At 38.3% G+C, this 20,115-nt stretch overlaps 1 protein-coding gene across 4 annotated transcripts in view; it reads left to right on the forward strand.

Annotated features, from left to right (window-relative positions):
* The window catches only part of GCR1 (G-protein-coupled receptor 1), a 308,068-nt gene that overhangs the window by 87,479 nt on the left and 200,474 nt on the right, over positions 1–20,115 (forward strand). For all 4 annotated transcript variants that reach the window (XM_089460197.1, XM_089460198.1, XM_089460199.1 and 1 more), the window contains one exon: positions 4,175–4,344. In XM_089460197.1, the coding sequence (XP_089316323.1) occupies positions 4,175–4,344 (170 nt within the window). The remainder of the gene's footprint in view (positions 1–4,174; positions 4,345–20,115) is intronic.

Raw genomic sequence — 20,115 nt, forward strand, 5'->3', positions numbered from 1 at the left:
CAATCGAGGTAGAGGCAAAGGCTAGACAAGAGGAGAAGAATTTAGATTCTAGATTATTATAGTACAATGGATGTTATATCTATCTTGATTTATGCAAAAATATGCATGTTTTCATGTTTTCTACAATTAATTTGGTATTTGGGATGTTTGTTTCGAGTATAAATGCAAAAATATATATATATATATATATATATATATAATAGACGCTTTTGCGGACGCTTCGCTTCCTAGATTTTTGGAAAATGACGCTTCGACGTCCCCGCTTCCAAAAAACGCTTCCGCTTCGTGCAACATTGCTCCTGGGCGTCCCCCCTCAAAATGGGCTATGCATCCCCCCTTAAATTTGCTTGTAAACAATGATTTATGACAGGGAAAACGTAGTATTTGACCATATTTCCCTACTAATGCTATGCTATTCATGGTAATGTTAATTTTTAAAGTAAAAGTGACATTCGTTTTTATCTTTCATTTTCATCCTTTTACTTAAATTTTTAACATTACCATGAAATGACTCAGGATGTTTGAGAGTGGTTCTGACCTCATTGGATTTCATATGGAGAAAGTAGAATTTTAGATCTCACTCAAAATTCAGCAGACTTAACATTTTTTCAGGAATTCAGGATTCGATGGAGTGCAATGTTTCCATTGCATTTTGTCATGTACAAGGGTATGGAATTAGTATTTAATCAAGAGCACCAAGCCCTCTATGTACTTTAGAGTGACTTTTAGACTCATCACTCCATTGTTTTTGAGTTTTAGTTATATCAATTTATTATTCCAGTCTTTAGATCAGTTTTTCAGGAATTTAGGATTCGATGGAGTGCAATGTTTCCATTGCATTTTTTCATGTACAAGAGTATGGAATTAGTATTTAATCAAGAGCACCAAGTCCTCTGTGTACTTTAGAGAGACTTTTTGACTCATCACTCCATTGTTTTTGAGTTTTAGTTATATCAATTTACTATTCCAGTCTTTAGATTTCAGTATCTATTATAGTCTATTTTGCTTAGTACTAATTAGATTCTAGAATGATAAATGATGAATTTTAATTTTAAATCAATTTAGAATCTAGAATGATGAAAGATGAATTTAATTTTTAAATCAATGTAGATTCTATAATGGTGAATAATGAATACTGAATATGGATAAGAGTATTTCATTATTGAATCTCGTGGTTTATGGATGAATCATGTATGTATTAGTAAGGATGATGAGTATGGATCAATGTATTTCATTATTTAATTCAATTATGTATGTATCATTCTATTTATGCTTTCATTATTGAATATGAATTTGAAATATATATATATATATATATATATTAAAAAGGAAAAAGAATTATATACCCATACGTCCCCCCGTCCCCCCTAAATTTCCCTAAAATTTGAGGGTACTCCCACATGTCCCCCTTGTGCATCTCCTTGCACCGCGTCTCCCCGTCCCGGAGTCTTGGTGGAACATTGCAAAAATCTACAACGACTCTGATCAACTTGGTTTCGGATTCTATTCGGCCGAATTTTAAAACATTGATTTTTCATTACATACACCTACAAGTCAGCTCAAACAAGGCTTTCAAGTCTCTTGGAGAGATTATCATGTCGGCCATACTAGGGCTAATTTGCCCTCACATTACACCTATAAATTGGAGCTTGTTGATCCTCATTTTGGCTATGACCTAACACACATCAATTTGGTCTGAAATCAACAGAAGTTCGGTCCTTTATTACAGGTATATCCACACGTGTGAAGGGTGAATGAGAATCTACTACAGCTGTGTTGACTTATTCTTTGGGCTAAAAGTTGAGCGAATTCTGTCTTGAACATCTTACTCCTGTTTGGGCTATCATCTTATCTCATTTAGAAGGCTGAATACTACAGAGAAGCTCGCTCTCCTTGAGGTGACCTACTTTTGAAGTTAACCGAGGATTTTGGGCCGAAATTTGTCTTGGTTTGTTGGCATAATCAGTGGTAACTACAGTGAGAACTTCGGTCTCCCATCGCAGTGATTACAGGTCTGTATTTTGGCTTCCTTGTGCAGACCATCTCATTGGACAGAAGTTAAATCTCTCTCTTTGTTTTGTGCAGACTTTGTTTGGGTATCTCAATTGTTGGTTATTCTGGATTTGTTGGAACGTTCAGATGTACTATTGATGGACAGAATCTCTCTCTCTCGAATAAGGAAAGAATTTTTGGGTTCTCCCCTTGTGGGTTTTGCCCTGGCTGTGAGCCTAATCTTGGAGTCTCTTGTCTCTTGCTTATTGTCTATTGTTCATTGTCTACTGTGAGTGTGATATCTATTTACTGCTCTTGTTTGAAGAAATTATTGGTTGAAGTTTTTCATGTATATATCAATTTATTTGTTGACTAAAGTATAAAGAAGAAGCAATTTACATCAATGAAAGTAGTTATCAGTTTTGAAAATCTATTCTAGTCATTACAAGACTAGAATTTCAACATAAATCAGGCAAAGCTTGATGGATTGCTCTCTTTAGAGATGAGGGCCAAAAAGGAATTTTTTTTTCTCTGCCAACTTTGAGTTTCTTCTTAGTATTATTTAGCATGTGACATAGGTCAAACTTGATTATGTTCCAGCATGCCCCATAAAAGTGAATTGTGAATCCCTCCAGCTTTGGCAACTTGCCAGGATCGAGGCCTGGAATTGCTCCAATCACCTCAGTTATTCTCAATGTTGCTGACGTTGTTGGCAAAAAATATTGCCAAGGATCTAGAAAAGAAAAATATCGCAAATATCAGGAAGATGTCACCAAATATTGCAAAATATTGGCAAAATAAAAAAAATACAAAATGAGCCCAGAAAACCCCAAAAAACCCCAAAAAAGTTACTTAAAACTCGACAGTCCACAGGCAGACAATATTTTTGATCATCGCGTGATATTATCACAATATTTACAATATTATCATGATAATATTGCCATAATATTGGCTAGTGGATAATATTACGACATTGACTAGCGACAATATCAGCTATTGGAAAAAATGGAATTTTTCAATATTATTGTGATGTTGACAGCATTGGCTATTCTGCTCAGCAGAGCTTTGTTCTTCTCCACATTCATTTCTGGATGCCAGTTCTCTTTCTTGATACAGGTTTTTACAATGCTCATTGGCTGCTTTCATTAAATCCACAAATTTGAATACTTGTTGCCCATTCGCAAGGTCAACTTCATGAGCATGATTCTGTGATTGACAAGCATGGGCCTGATTATGAAAAAAGTGTTTCTATCCCTGGCCTTCAACCCCAGATTTCGGGGTTTTAAGCTCCAGTTATCGTCTTCATTTTGCAATGCTTCGTGTATAGAGTTTGTTAGTTCTCTTTTCTGTGCTAATAATTCTGATAAAATTTATTCTGATTCCGTAGATGCTTGAAGGGTGGCTAGGCTGAGTTGCTGCTTTTTTCTGCTCTTGATTTTTGAGTTGCACAGAAAGGATGGAGAACCTAGAACTGTGTGATGCCATGTTGTTTCTGTAATTTTCCATGCATGGGGGTTTTGAAGCCAGCTCAGATTGAATTTAAAGGAACTGGGCGATACTTTGATCAGGAAGAAAGCTCAGAGAAATAGGCTTGTGATCAGAAGTTTGGTGAGGGAGATTGAGGGAGGAGATGCAAAAACTTTATAGGAAAAATAAACTTTGAATGAAGAATGTGTCTAGATGCTTGGCTGTGTGTCCAGGACAGATCTTTCTGGTCTTGTTAATATGCATATCTTTATGTATTTTTTGCCATAGCTACTCAATAATAATTAAACATGACAATAGACGCAAATTCAAAAGGCTTTCTGGATTTTAAATGTTTATCTCAATTGTGCAAGGTGTCTTGTTTTTCTTATTTCCTTGTTTCTCGAGCTAGAATTTTCTGTTTGTATTGGATATATTTTCCAACTAAAAATTCAATCTTAGTATATTATTTGTCATGCATGGTATCACTTCTTGTTCTTTAACATTGTGCTTCTAGCAATTTTGAATAGTTTCTTATGCATGGGCTGGTTAATTTTCCTGTATATATTGTATATTTTCAGGTGTTTTTTTGGTTGACATATCTTTTGTACCTGGCAACTGTAGATGCAGCAAATATATATTCCAGAAAACGAGCCATGCTTTATCTATTTTTTAACAGACAACTAAGAGCTTGTCTCATATTCTTGCCCTCTTGCAGGGATCCAGGAAAGGGATTCTTCTGCTATGCACAAGGCTATACAACACATTTCGTTTGTGTTGCATCTTTTCTTTGGACAACTACTATAGCTTTCACTCTCCATCGTACAGTTGTGAGACATAAAACTGATGTTGAAGAGCTCGGAGCCATATTTCATTTGTATGTATGGGGTATGTATTATTTCCCCACCTGCTAGAGAACCAATTTGTCTATGTCACAAGACCATCAGTGGAAAGTTTAACGGTACAGCCAAATAGGAGCACTCATTTCTTTATTGTTGTGAATATACTTCGGTTGATTTGAAATATGAGAGATTTGAGCTCATTCTCCACTAAAGGATTAATAAACTACAAGCAGTTTAAGGCTTATCATAGTAGATAATTAAGAATGCATCGTTTGTTCAACACTGTCTTTGCGCTTGTTGTAGCTTGTTTGTTCATTCGTTCCAAGGCCAATGCATTTGAAAGAAACAACAATGCAGCAGAATAAATGGCACCACTTGTTGCCCTTGCATTGCATTCTGTTCTTAGAAAAATGGGCACCAAGTTCCTGTTATACAAAGTGCTTTTTCCAATAGGATTTCATTATCAAAAGCCAGTATACTGTTATTATGTCTATTAATATCTTTTGGGTTCTCTGAATCCTATAATAAGTGGAGCTATAGTTTCTGGGTCATTGAAGGAGGTCTCGACTTTCTATTAGTGGTTTCTTTTCTTGCAATTGCAAATAACTTTCATTTCATCAAGAGAGCTGTTGTATTTACTTTCTTTGCAGATTGTGGCTTTGTAATGATCCTGAATTAAAATATACAAAATTAAATACATCAATCATGCCATTATCAATCTACCAATTCTTGGAAATACTGAGAGGGGGGTGAATTAGTATTTCTCTTTAATTAGTATTCTTAACTTCACAGCGCATTAATTATTATTAACATTATATCAACATAAATCAACAATACATAACAATAAACAACACCATTCAACAATGCACAATCATTAGGATAGTAGACAACAAATTTTTAGGTGGAAACCCCTCCGGGACAAAAACCACTGAACGTTTCTTAATATTTGTCTTTAGTAAAATGTCTATCAATATTTTTAGCTCCAACTGAGGGAGGCTCCAACCCCTTGTTTTACATGCTACAACCTGATGGATGCTCTGACACCCTATTTACCAGCTGCTACTAGAAGAACGCTCCAACGCCCAGATTTACAGGCTCCAACTTGAAGGATGATCCAACACATTGTTTACCAGCTCCGACTAGATGGATGCTCTAATGCCCGAGTTTATAGGCTCTGACTTGAAGGAAGCTCCGACTCCCTGATTCACCAGCTATTCCTGGAAGGATTCTACAACACCCTGCACAGGCTCCAACCTGCCCTAGCATTGCCTTGCCACCTTGAAGTGCTCTTAGGCTCTGACCTGAAGGAGACTCCATTCTCTTACTTTGCACGACCCTACCACCCTTATCAGCCGCTAGACCACGTTTCACAATTTTTAGGCTGGATCCACCTGTGCTCGATATCACTGTAATACAATCTCTGCTCTGTATGCATATCAGTTTCACAATTTTCAGGCTGGATCCACCTGTGCTCGATATCACTGTAATACAATCTCTGCTCTGTATGCATATCAGTTTCACAATTTTCAGGCTGGATCCACCTGTGCTCGATATCACTGTAATACAATCTCTGCTCTGTATGCATATCAATGTCAAGCCGTAGTAGCTTCACTGCTCATCTCTCTAGCAAACCCTGCATAAATAATTCTTCCAAACATCCTGTCTCAACATATATATGTCTCTGTCACTGCATCAATCTGTGATACAATTGCTACATCTGTCTCAATAGCTTCAACACTATCAATTCAACTTCAATCAATTCTATCCATCATATTAACAATACAGAATAAGCAGCAATATAATGCTTTCAATCATTCAATAGATGGCTCATGGAATGCATGCAAGCCCAAATTCAACATAGAAGTACTATAACTTTAACAATCAGAAACCCACACAATTTGATGGCACAAGAAACCCACACAATTTGATGGCTCATGGAATCCATGCAAGCCCAAATTCAACATAGAAGTACTATAACTTTAGCAATCAGAAACCCACACAATTTGCTGCAAACCTAATTAAATAATTTCATTCTTCCTTTGGTCAAACAATCAACTTGGTCTTTTCTTAACCAAACTCTTACTTTTGCCAAATACATCACAACTGTAATGCCATCACAAGGTTATCGGTAGTACCAGCCCATTACAATAGAAGCTCTTTCAAAGCGACCTCCAAATGACTTTCTGATCACCCATAATTGCTAATTATGCAACAAAATGATTTTTAAAACAAAATAAAGGATTTTCACCTTAACACTGGGGCCCAATATAATATATTATACACAATATGCCCATGCGCAACATTACAAATGAATTCAATATTATATTGACTTCAAGCAAGGCTTACGGATTATAAATGCATCGTGAGACCCATGGATGAGTAACAATTAATCACAAATTTGAATGGATTAGTGTGCAAGAGCCGTAGCCAAATGGGAGTTCCATAGCCAGATGGGTTTTCAACCTGTCCATCAATTTAAACACTTTGAATTCGCCCTGGCTTGATTCATTATAAGTGTCACAACTTCTCATTAACAGAGCACCGCTCTGCAGACTTCATGAACCCTTCTTGATGTTAATTTGGCAGCTCAGGGACAAATTCCCTCCTTTCGACAAACTTCCTCATCCAGAGAAGACCCTCTTTGCCCTTGGAAAAATTTAATTTGGTCAAGGAAAAATATATTTTTAATGTGAAAACCCACATGTGCACAAAAGTACAAGTCGGCCTTAAGGACAAATTGGGTCTCCAAAGAAGCATATAAATACAAGTTAAGTCAACCTCATTTGGACACACATCTCACACATCTTCTTCTTCTCTTGGAGGTTCATACAAGTCTGAAATTGCGGGTCTTCTTTCACATGTGCGAGTAGGAGAGAAAATTTTAGAAGGGCCGAAATCTGTCTTTCACCAGCCTTTGACCAACATTGACTTTTTGGTTATTGGGAGCATTTTTTTTTGTAAGCTTGGTAGGATCTTCATCATGTCCAACTTCTCACCCCGATTGGGGGGGATAGCACAAGATTTGAACCCAATACTTCCAATTCAGTGAGACTTCATTTCCATGGCAGTTGCCAATTGAGCTACCCCAAGCGGACGTGTTTGGGAGATTTTTGACTTGGTTTTACTTCATATTTTGGATCTGTTTTGGGGGCCGAATTCTTTGGCAGGGAGGATGAATTTTTCTGAGCATTCTGACTTTGGTTGACTACAATTCTGCAACTCGGGTTTCTGCAGATTTCGACTGACTTTGACCAATTCTGAAGGGGCTATTTTAGGAATGTTTTGACTGCGTTTTGACCAGCATTCAAGGCTGAATTTTTGGAAAGTTGACCGAGCTCCTTTGAAGGAAAGTTGACCATTGACTGTTGACTTTTTGGGACTGCTGCTGCTTCTGTTGACTTTGACCAGAATTGCAGATTTGACTTTTCGACCAGATTTTATTTTGAGCTCATCTATTGGGTATTGGTTGGTTGATCTCTTGGATAGTCAAAGAGTTGAATTTGACTCTTTTGTTGATGTATGGAATCATCGTCTCTCTTTGTTGAACATTTTATGACAATCTAATAAGAATAAGAATTTGAAAGGGTTTTCTCCCTTGTGGGGTTTTTCTTTGGTCCTTGACCAGATCTAGTGTCTTTTATTTGTCTTCTATTGTTTATTGCATTTACTATCTGATCTACAATTGCTATTTGTTAATAGAAGATTAAATTGATTTGAACGTGATTGCTAATTGAAGAAAAGAATTGGGCTAAAGTGATTGTTACAACATAGAATAGTGGAAAATTAACACTTGATAGAGCAACGCCCTGCAAACTCCACGAACCCCAAGCACACGTCCTTCAAACGAATAATAAAAATGCATACCAATTAATCCAAGTCTAGTCAAGCTTCAATCCTCCACACGCTACACAAGTCAGGCAATAGGTTGTAATTCTATAGGTTATGCTACACTCCATGCTACATGACTATTGTAGACCACGGTTCATCACGGAAGACTCACAGAATATAACCCTCACAATTTGAGAATATAGTCACCATGAGTACAAAACGTTGGTCACTCTGTGGTTCATTACTTATAGTACAAATTTATAATTGAGGTGCCACTGATTCATAGTTCACTAACTTTATTGTTGGAATGAGTTTCTCCAATGCACATAATTGTAGGTTGGTGGAAAGCTACAAGTTTGTCTTCTGGATGAGCTCAAATCTTGCCCTAGCACAATGAACCAAAAACACCCTTGCTAGTCGAGAATACCCTTCAAATATACCTTTGATTGATTTTGATTTTACTTCAGAATAGTTACAGGAATGTGCCCTATAGAGGGGCTGCAACCTATCCTTCAAATCCACAAATTTGGCCTCAAATGTCTTAAAACCTTTTGATTATGGCCAAGATATCTGCCTTAGAGTCCGCGGTTTGCCAGTCAGGTTGGCCTAAGAATTTTGTTCTCATGCTAGAAACCCACCAAATATTTTCGGAATTTACTTCATAAGAATGTCACAAGTTTATGCCCAGAATTTTGCTACCACAGGGCCAAAATTACATAGGGCATCTTCAAATCATCAAGAAGTAGATAGACTTTTGAGGGATGAGGTCTGTACAGGGTATAGTCCTTGTGAAAATGAGCTCCAACAAAACCAGAGGTAAGACAATGCTATGCTTTGAAGTTCGCTTTTAAAAACCTTCGCACAAGGTCTTGTCTCTCTAATGTGCTTCAAGATTAGTTGACGTCCTTCAGAAAAAAGGGCCAAGAAAGCCTTTAGAAACTGTGAATTGACCAATCAAAAACCAAAGCCAAAAGAAATAAGAACACTGATCAAAACCCACTTCGACTTTGACTTGCTACATATTTGCTTGATTGTGCTGGCCGCAGAGCATTTTCACATAGAAATCATCCTTTTAATCCATAGCCTTAATGTGACCAAAATGTCTCTTATTTATAGAGGTCGAAATCCCTTTTAGAGGGCAGGACGGATTTAGTTTTGGAGGGAATTTCAAATTCAAATTTTTATTTTGAAGCCAGAATATGAGGGCGACTGCTTTGGAAGGATGAGACGATTTGAATTTTCTTTAATAATCATTTTTAAATATTTCTTTTGGCATTTTCCTCCATGGGTTTGACCTTAAAAGAAATAATTTTAACCCCTTCCTTTATCTTATGAAAAGTATCATAGTCGAAGTAATAGAATTTTGCCACATCAACAACCCTTGGGGTTTTTGCCCACTTGATGGGGTTAGCATCTTTGACTGGGCATATTTCTCAATCTCTGAGGACTCTCGTGGTGTGCCATATACCATTGGAATCGGCTTGACAAGGAGCATCCAATGATGGTGATCTTAGGAGCCACTTGACTGATCTTTGTCTTCAAAAAGTCAAACAAGTTCTAGGGCTTCTTCCTTTGGAGTTTCCAACTAATGCAATCCATATTAAGAGCTTTCAATAATAGATGTTGACATCAATGACAACACCATTCAATGGTCTCCCCCTTTGTCAATGATGGAAACACATAATCCCCCTGCGATCACGACTTCCCATAACTTCATGGCTCGATCTTCTTCTCCTGATTTCTCTCCCCTTTTGACATCAATGTCAAATGGCTACTCTCTCTGATGAAATCACTTTTTCTAATGATATGCCTTTCGCCTTGTCTATTAAATTGAAGGAGATAACAATCACTTGTCTTCCTTTAACTGCTCTTCTCCCCCTGACAAATTTTGATGGTTCCTACATTAAACCAACTTACACTCTCTAACTGTTTCTCTCCCCTTGTCACACTATGATCCTCATGACTTGACACATCCTTTTTTGCAATCTCGTCCTTGACTTGTCAATTTGAAGCTGCTGTTCAACTGAAGTTGGCCATGAGTTGAAAGTTGTTTTGCCTGCTTACGCTATCTATCATCTATTATCCATCAACCTGTCAAATAATATGCCTTCGAAGGTTCAATTATTGCTACATAGGCTCCCTCTGTTCAACATTCACCAGACAGTGAGACAACATGCTGGATTCTTTAGAATAATGTATGAACCAACTCTTTCGCTGGATCATCTTGAACCTTGACATCTTCCAATGTACTTGTTGATCCATCATGGTTTTCCTCTTTTACAAAACCTGAAAGCATGACTGCATAGACTTTTTCATTCACTTGCTCTTCTTGCATTTGTTTTCTTCTCTCAACCTTCTTGTGCCTAGTGTTAGGGTTGAAAGGTTCCATCTTGAACCTGCAATTACGAGCTATATGCTCATAGTTATGGCATTTGTAACAATCAATGTGGGGTCTGAATGATTGAACTAGTGTCATATACTTTTTGTTGACAAAGTTTGTTTGAAATATGTCTTGTGATCCAACAAACCTGCTTCTAGGGTTTTGATAATGCCTTTGATAGTTACCCTTGTCATACATTCTGCAATCCCTAGCCATATGCCCAAAGTTAGAACATGAAAAACAATAACCATTAAACATGCTAGGGTACCTAGATGAGGTGTCTTGTTTTAATGATCTTCTGTAGTCATCCTTCTTTGCAGGAGATGCAACCTTTTGTTGATTACTTCGTGGAGTTGGAACATGAAAAACGATAACCATTAAACATGCTAGGGTACCCAAATAAGGTGTCATGTTTTAATGATCTTCTATAGTCATCCTTCTTTCCAGGAGATGCAACCTTTTGTTGATTACTTCTTGGAGCAACAACATTTTTAACCTTCTTCCGTCCTTCAATTTGATTTGGCCTTCAGGGATCCTGCTATTAGCCTTCTCATCAATCTTATTTTGTGGGGACTTGGAGCTTGTGCCTTCGTCACATGTAGCTTTACCCACTTCTTCTGCCTTCATCTTCAACTGAGCCAATTCTTCGTCTTTTCTTTGTTCCTTTTTCCATTCCTTGAGCTTGTTGATTTCAGATAAGGCAATGTCAAGTTCTCCTTTCTTTTGAGCAAGGTCTTCTTGAAATCTCCTTTTCAACAATTTCCTTCTTTCTTCTGCCTCTTCTACTTGCAATTTTAGAAGAGTGATATTTTTAGTTGCTTTGTTGAAGTCTTGAGTTTGTTCCTTCTACCTTTCATTTTCATTTATGAGCTTGTTGATTTCTTCTAAAGATGCATCTAGTTCCTTTTGCTTTTGATCAATTTCAATTACATACCCTTGACCATATTCCTTTAATTGGATTGCTAGGTCTTTTTCTTTCTTTTCTGCTTCTTGCACTTGGAGTTTCAAGAGAGAAACTTCTTCTTTGAGTGTGCGATTTTGCTGCTTTGTGTTTGTCAACTCTTTCAAAGCATTGATTAATAACTTTTCCATGTCTTCTTCCTCATTGCTAGAATCTTCCATATGAGAATCTGCTTGACTTGAAGCATGATCATCATCATCTTTGCCTTGACCAACATGATCTTGACCTGCATAAAGATTTTGATTTTTCTCCCAAAGATGTTTGGTAGATCAGCATCATCCTACATTGGATTTCATAGAATTTGGCAGGGCATTTAAGATGATTCTCATGGCTTTGGAATTATATTTTCTTGATTCACCAATAGAGGTATTTCCAAAAACAACAAAGTCCCACACATCATATCCAATAACTTACAAATGGATTTCCATTTTATCTTTTCAAAATACAAAACTTGATTCATTGATCATAGGAATTGGACCAACATGTTTCTCTTCGTCAACTGTAATAGGATCTGAAAGAATTTCAATACCAGGAACTTCCTTTGGCTTCTTTGAATGCTTGGCGACTTGCTTTCTTAACTTACCCATCTTGATTCACTTGAGTCTTCCTTACAACTGTTAAGTTGCTACTAAAGGAACAGACTTTGATACCAATTGTTGGAAATACTGAGAGGGGGGTGAATCATATTTCTCTTCAGTTAGTATTTTTAAACTCACAAAGCATTAATTATTATTAACATTACATCAACATAAATCAACAATACATGAACAGTAAGCAACACCATTCAACAATCCACAATCATCATGACAGTAGACAACAAATTTTTAGGTGTTAACCCCTCCCGGAAAAAAACCACCGAATGCTTCTTAATATTTGTCTTTAGTAAAATGTATATCAATATTTTCGGCTTGAACTGAGGGAGACTCCAACCCCTTGGTTTACAGGCTACAACCTGATGGATGCTCCAACAACTTGTTTATCAGCTGCTAAGCTATTGGAAGGACGTCTCAATGCCTAGATTTATAGGCTCCAACCTGAAGGATGCTCCAACACCATGTTTACCAGCTTCGACTAGATGGATGCTCCAACGCTCGAGTGTATAGGCTCCGACTTTAAGGAAGCTCTGATTCGCTGATTCACCAACTGCCACTGAAAGGATGCTACAATATCCTGCACAGACTCCAACCTGCCCTAGCACCACCCTGCTATCTTGAAGTGTTTTCAGGCTCAGACCTGAAGGAGACTCCACTCTCCTGCCTTGCACCACCCTGCCACCCTTATCAGTGGACGGACCACGTTTCACAATTTTTAAACTGGATCTAGCTGTGCTCAATATTATTGCTATACAATCTTTGTTGCTTCTGCTCAGTATGCATATCAATGTCAAGCCGTAGTAGCTTCAATGCTCATCTCTCTGGCAAACCCTGCATAAATAATTCTTCCAAACATCTTGTCTCAACATATATATGTCTCTGTCACTGCATCAATCTGTGATACAATGCTGCACCTGCCTCAATAGCTTCAACACTATCAATTCAACATCAATCAATTTTGCACGTCATATTAACAATACACAATAATAAACCCTAGCAGCAATATAATGCTTTCAATTATCAAATAGATGGCTCATGGAATCCATGCAAGCCCAAATTCAACATAGAAGTACTATAACTTTGGCAATCAGAAACCCATACAATTTGCTGCAAACCCTAATTCAATAATATCATTCTTCTTTTAGTCAAACAATTAACTTGATCTTTTCTTAATCAAACTCTTACTTTTGCCAAATACATCACATCTGTAATACCATCACAAGGTTATCAATAATACCAACTCATTACAATACAAGCTCTTTCAAAGCAACCTCCAAATGACTAGCCGATCACCCATAATTGCTATTTATGCGACAAAATGAATTTTTAAAACAAAATAAAGTAAGGATTTTCACCTTACCACTAGGGCCCAATATAATATATTATATGATGATGATGATGATGATGGTTAACGTCCACTGAGACCAAATTGGTCTATCGGACCTATAATTTCTTAATTTCTAATTGTCTGACTCCTTGTCTTTCTTGGCGAGATTGGTGATGTAGCTTTCTTTTTCTTCTCTATGGTCTTCCAACTTCCTTTATCTTGCATCTCCTTCATCTCTTCTGGTTCTTGGGACATTGGTGTCTTAGCTTCGCGATCTATTGTGTTCGTCCTTTTGGAGATAGTCAGAGAAGAAGTTTGGTCTAGGAGATCTCCTTTGTTGTTAAAAGAAGATTTATTTTGCGCGTTATTTGAAACCTCGTAACTGTCGATGCTTGAGGGGTTGTTGAGTTCACCTTTTTGTTGTTGGGCGGGGCTTTCCCCCTGCTTGTCTTGAGAGTTGTTTCTATCTTGCCCGATTTCTTGTAATTCAGAGTTTTCTCGAGAGTATTCTTCTTGGATGACAGTGTAGTGTTCTTTTTGTGTTCCTTCCCACCATGTAGATCTGTGGTGATTTTTTCTAGCAAAATTTTTCTCGGAGGCTTTTGGGCAATTTTTGGCTAGGTGGCCTGTCTCAAAGCAAGATCGACATCTGAAGAGGACACTTTCATAATCGAGTTTTTGGTTCCACACATAGTCTTTACTTGTTAGGTGTATTTCCGCTGGGAATCCGGTGCTGAAGTCCATTTCCACACAGATGCGTGCATATGTGGTTCTGGCATATTCCTCTGTTTCTGGGCACCTGCAGTAAAATTTTCCAATTGCATTTCCAATGGCTTCTAGCGAAGAGAAATTCCAGAGATGCAAGGGTAGATTTGGCAATCTCACCCAAACTGGTGCTGAGGTTATGACTGTTGTTGAGGGATCAAAAGATGGGTTTTATGGCCTCATGAATAGGCCTGATTTATCCCAAAACCAAGGGCCAGAATCTAGAATACATTGTCTGCTTTCACGGTTTTCAAAATCTACTATAAAGAAACCCCTAGCACAGGGATAGATATTAATTGCATCAGGAATTAGAGGCTTCCATACCTCCGTGATCCAACTGTGGAGAGCTGTGAGCCGCGGCCAAAAACCATTGAATCGGCATATTAGGGCACTTTCAGAGAACTTCAAAGCCTCATCGAGTGAATCCTGGACCACCTGGACAGTGGGAGCTGGGGCTTCACTGACTATATGGACAGGAGCTTGCCCCCCGGAGGCGGACGGAGAGCCAGCAGCTATTTTCGCGAAGCTGGGAGCCATCTAGAGAATGTTCTCCTTAGTAAGCGAGGTAACTTTGACTTTATGGAATTAGGGTTTGCGGTAGGGATTGAGGTAACCCACGGACGTTCTAGATCTCAGAGGTTTTGGCGCTACAGATCTAGAGAGCCGCAGCCCCAGATCTGGACGACCATGAGCCCTAGAGCATATAAAGAGCCGTAGATCTGGGCTTCGATAAATTACCAGAGAAGCGACATGAGCTCTATATCTCAATGGAGCCGCAGATCTAGAGTCTTTGCCGCAGATCTGGAGAGCTGACGAGTCGCAGAGCCTGGACGACACGAGCCGCAGAGGGGACGCAGACAAGCCGCAGAGTGTGGACGAAGTAGAGTCAATGGAGCCGCAGAGGGGACGCAGACAAGCCGCAGAGTGTGGACGAAGTAGAGTCAATGGAGCCGCAGAGAGCCGCAGTCGAGCCGATTCAATGGAGCCGCAGAGAGCTGCAGTCCTGCCGGAGAAATTCGAAGAGAGCCGCAGTCCCGCCGGAGAGAGCCGCAGTCGAGTCGATTCAATGGAGCCGCAGAGAGCCGCAGTCGTCGAAGAGAGCCGCATGCCCAATATGCTCATGCCCCATATACAATATGCTCATGCCCAACATTACAAATGAATTCAATATTATATTGACTTCAAGCAAGGCTGGCAGATTATAAACACATCGTGAGACCCGTGGCTGAGTAACAATTAATCACAAATTTGAATGGACTAATGGGCAAGAACCGTAGCCAAGTGGAAGTTCCGTAGCTAGATGGGTTTTTAACTTGTCCATCGATTTATCCACTTGAATTCTCCCCAGCTTTATTCATTAGAAGTGTCGCAACTTCTCATTGAGAGAGCACCGCTCTTCAAACTTCACGAACCCTTCTTGATAGAGCAATGCCCTGCAAACTCCACGAATCCCAAGCACACATCCTTCAAATGAATATTAAAAATGCAGACCAATTAATCCCAAGTCTAGTCAAGCTTCAATCCTCCAGACACTACACAAGTCACGCTATAGGTTGTAATTCTACAGGTTATGCTACACTCCATGCTGTTGAGAAATCCATTAAGGCAACATTAGGGTAATTTATTCTTGATTTCTCTTACTTAACATTTACTTGTGATGTCTTATTTATCTTCTGTTGATTATGTAGTGTTCTTATCATCAAATAAATGCCAAAAACTATAAAATGAACACAAGATGTAGGCACTCATCCAGGGCAAAACCCCTCTCATTGGGGAAACCCAGAAATTTTTTCTTCTCTTCTTTAGAATAAAATCAAATGAGACAACCTTGACCTTTGACCAGACCAAAAAGGATCTCCTCTAATCCACCAAGTCAGCCTCCCAAATACATCCAAAAGTCAACTTTAGTCAAATAGCTTCAATGCTGCATCAAGATCCAATTTCGGTCCTCCTCCATCAAATCTTTGGCCCTACTACTTCACCTGCAACTTCATCCTTCCTGTAATTTCAGAATCTCGCACGTGTGGGTGATCAAGAGAGAATCTTAGACTTCTTTTGTTGGATAAATGTCTTCTTCTCCTTCGCTTTTATTTCTTCTTTATTTTTGGACTTCTTGGCATATCTTTTCTCCTATATGAACTGCAGATCGAACTTGTCTTCATTAATTATTCAAATAGTTCGAATAATCGTCTGTTTATAGTGGTTTGTGGCTGTTCTTTTAGGCCAACTTGAATTACTTGTGGCCGACTTGGAGGTCTAGAGGCCGACTTGATGGAAGAGAGTTAGATGATCCATTTACAATAAAAATAAATTTTCTTTCTAGAAATTAAAAACCCCAAGAAGGGTCTAATGTATCATGACTTTGACTTTGATTCAAGACACAAACCCTAGAGCACTCAATGGATGCTTTTGACCTATAAACAAAATACATAGAGCATGAAACCCATGCTCATAAAATACATTTTCCTTTTTATAATAATTTTTCTTTTCTTTTCTTTTGACAAATACATTACATTATGACTAGAGTACAATTATGAAGACCGATATTAGTTACATTTCTCAACACATGCTACATCACTGTTGCAGACCACTGTTCATCACGGAAGACTCACAGAATATAACCCTCGCAATTTGAGAATACAGTCACCATGAGTACAAAAAGTTGATCGCTGTGTGGTTCATTACTTACAATACATATTTATAATTGAGATGTGCATTGATTCACATTTCATTAACTTTATTGTTGTAATGAGTTTCTCCAATGCATATAATTACAGGCTGGTGGAAAGCTATTGGTCTGTCTTCTGGGTGCGCTCAAATCTTGACCTAACACAGTGAACCAAAAAAACCCTTCAAATATACCTCTGACTGATTTTGATTTTACTTGAGAACAACTACAGGAATGTGCCCTATAGAGGGGCTGCAACCTATCCTTCAGATCCACAAATATATCCTCAAATGTCTTAAAACCTTCTGATTAGGGCCAAGGCCTCAGAGTCTGCGATTTGCCTTTGCCAGTCAGGTTGGCCTCATAATTTCGTTTTCATGCCAGAAACCCACCTAATATTTTTTGAAATTACTTCATAAGAATGTCACAGATCTGAGATTTGTGCCCAGAACTGCTGTACCACATGGTTGAAATCATACAGGGCATCTTCAGATTGTCAAGAAAGTGGATAGACCTTTGAGGGCCAAGCTCTTACTACAGGGTATAGCCCTTATGAAAATGAGCTCCAACAAATCCAGAGGTAAGGCAATGCTATGATTTGAAGTTTGCTTTCAAAACCTTCGCACAAGGTCTTGTCTCTTTAAGAAAACAAGCTCATATTCTTTGCAATGAAGTGTCAAGAGGAGAGCTGTCCAGAAGGCTAAAAATTCCCAAAAGAGACCTAACAAATCCGGTTCAAGAGTTGACGTTCTTCAGAAAGAAGGGCCAAGAAGGCCTTAAGAAACTGCAGATTGACCAATCAAAATCCAGAGCCAAAAAAAACAAGAACATTGATCAAAACCCACTTCAACTTCGACTTGCTACAGATTTCCTTAACTGTGCTAGCCGCAGAGCATTTTCACAGAGAAATCGTCCTTTTAATCCATAGCCTTAATGTGAGCAAATGTCACTTATTTATAGAGGTCGAAATCCCTTTTGGATGGTAGGCTGACTTTAGTTTTGGAGAGAATTTCAAATTCGAATTTTCATTTTGAAGCCAGAATATGAGGCTGACTGCCTTGGAGGGATGATACAATTTGAATTTTCTTTAATAATCATTTTTAAATATTTATTTTGGCGTTTTCCTCCATGGGTTTGACCTTAAAAGAAATAATTTTAAGTCCTTCCTTTATCTTATGAAAAGTATCATAGTCTAACCAATAGAATGTTGCCACATCGACAACCCTTGGGGTTTTTGCTCACTTGATGGGGTTAACATCTTTGACTGAGCATATTTCTCAATCCATGAAGACTCTTGTGGCATGCCATATACAGATGGAATTGGCTTGACAAGGAGTATCCAATGATGGTGATCTTAGGATCTACCTGACTAATCTTTGTTTTCAAAAAGTCAAAAAAGTTTGGGGCTTCTAGGTTTTTCCAGGGCTTCTTCCTTTGGAGCTTTGAACTAATGCAATCTAGACAAATATTAAGAGTGTTCAATAACAGATGTTGACATCAACAAAAACACCATTCAACAAACATATCTACTCAATTAATTACCATAGGATTTTCAAAAGATTTTAAAACAACAACATATGCGTAGAGCAACGATAGGCCTTACTAGTGATTATGTAGTTGTAACTCTATCTAGATCCTGGTGATGCAACAAAAAGTTGGGGACGACTCTCCACCCAAACTTAGACGAGCTGTAGCCAATATTTCTTACAGTGGTCACCCCCAAGCCCTCAATCAACTTACCACTGCTAGTGTCCTTTGTCTTGCAACATTCTCTTCCTCAAAAATTGAGCGATTGAATCCCTTTTGTTGTAAAGTAACTAGGTTCGGTCTTCATAAGGACATGTGTAATTGTGATGTTATGTGATTGATGAAGAGAAGAAAAAATAAAATTATTATTGTAATGCTTGTCTCATGGGTTTCATGAGCAAGGAATTTTATTTTTAGTATGAATCCCATTGTGAGTCCTTAGGATAGGTCATAAAGTCAAATTGAATCAACGTCATGTATGAAGGCACCTTCTTGGGCATATTATATATTTATATAAGCCCTTAAATAAGTTAGAAAGCCCTCCAAGACCAAGACTAAGTCTCCTCCTCAAGTCGATTTCAAGAAAGATAATTATATCTCCTACAAATGACACGTCAGCTCACCCTCCTACATGTCAGCTTATTATGATGATAGACAACTATAAATAGGGTTGTTCGTACTCCATTTGTTAATTTAGGATAACAATGGTATGTTCTATGCTTAGAGCAATTTTACTTCAATCTTATTTATTAGCCCAATATCATAACTAGTATAGAAATTACATCAACACGATAGTAAAATGCAGATAGAACATAAACAATAACAGTAGAAGACAAGCCAACAGAAGAGGACACAAGATATGGCACCAGCCAGGGACAAACCCCAATGTGGGGAACCCTTGATCAATTCTTCTTATAATTCTTCAAAAGTTTGGCAGAGAGAGTACAATTTACAATATTCACTTGCCCAAACTGATCAGTGAAAACAGCAGAAACAGAAAGCCCTAACTAGACAGTCAACACTGGTCAACAGGGTTGAAATTGACCTTCAAAACAACTCGTTCAACCTTAGTCAACTCGACCTCAAACAACAAGATAATGCAGCCTAAAATAGTTCGAAAATAACTAGTCAAATCTGGTCAACAAAAGTCAACACAACTTGAATTAGGGCAATCAATGCTGGTCAACGCAAGGGTCAAACTGCCTTGATTTTTGTGCCCAGAACAATGGCCTGCTCAAGCAGAATTCTCCCTCACAAAACTGAAGTCAAACATGGTCAATGCTGGTCAAAGTCAGCCTCCTGAAATTTCGGCCTCCTGAAATTTCAGTCAAATGTTTGTCCATAATCAAAATAAATTCATAACTTCATTTGTACATGTCAGAATGGGATGATCTTTAGATCAATCCTACACCTCTCGGAAAGAGGAATCCAAGAAAAATATCAGCTGCCTCATAAGAGCTGTCCAAAGTGATGTTTGGCCCTAGTTGCCAAATTTAACACCTTTCCAGCGCATAATTTCAGAGATGAGTTTGGTGAAGATCTGAAGTGTGAGGATCATCAAGGGAGCCGAATTTCTAGCGAGGAAAGAAGAAAAAGCAACGAAGTGTTTGGTGTTGATTTGGGACTGTTTTCTGGGCCATCTTACCTCCTTACACACGAAATTGCAGACCTATACATTGCAGCAATGAAGGCTAAGCAAGGGTGAAAGTATATTGCAACAGTCAAGGCCGAGGAAAGGTGAAAGTCTATGGAAGCAGTGAAGGTCGAG

The sequence above is a fragment of the Pinus tabuliformis genome, chromosome 7 (genome assembly GCF_031772625.1).
Source record: "Pinus tabuliformis cultivar Carrire ecotype Pingquan chromosome 7, CPIR1, whole genome shotgun sequence".
Classification (NCBI taxonomy): Eukaryota; Viridiplantae; Streptophyta; class Pinopsida; order Pinales; family Pinaceae; genus Pinus; species Pinus tabuliformis.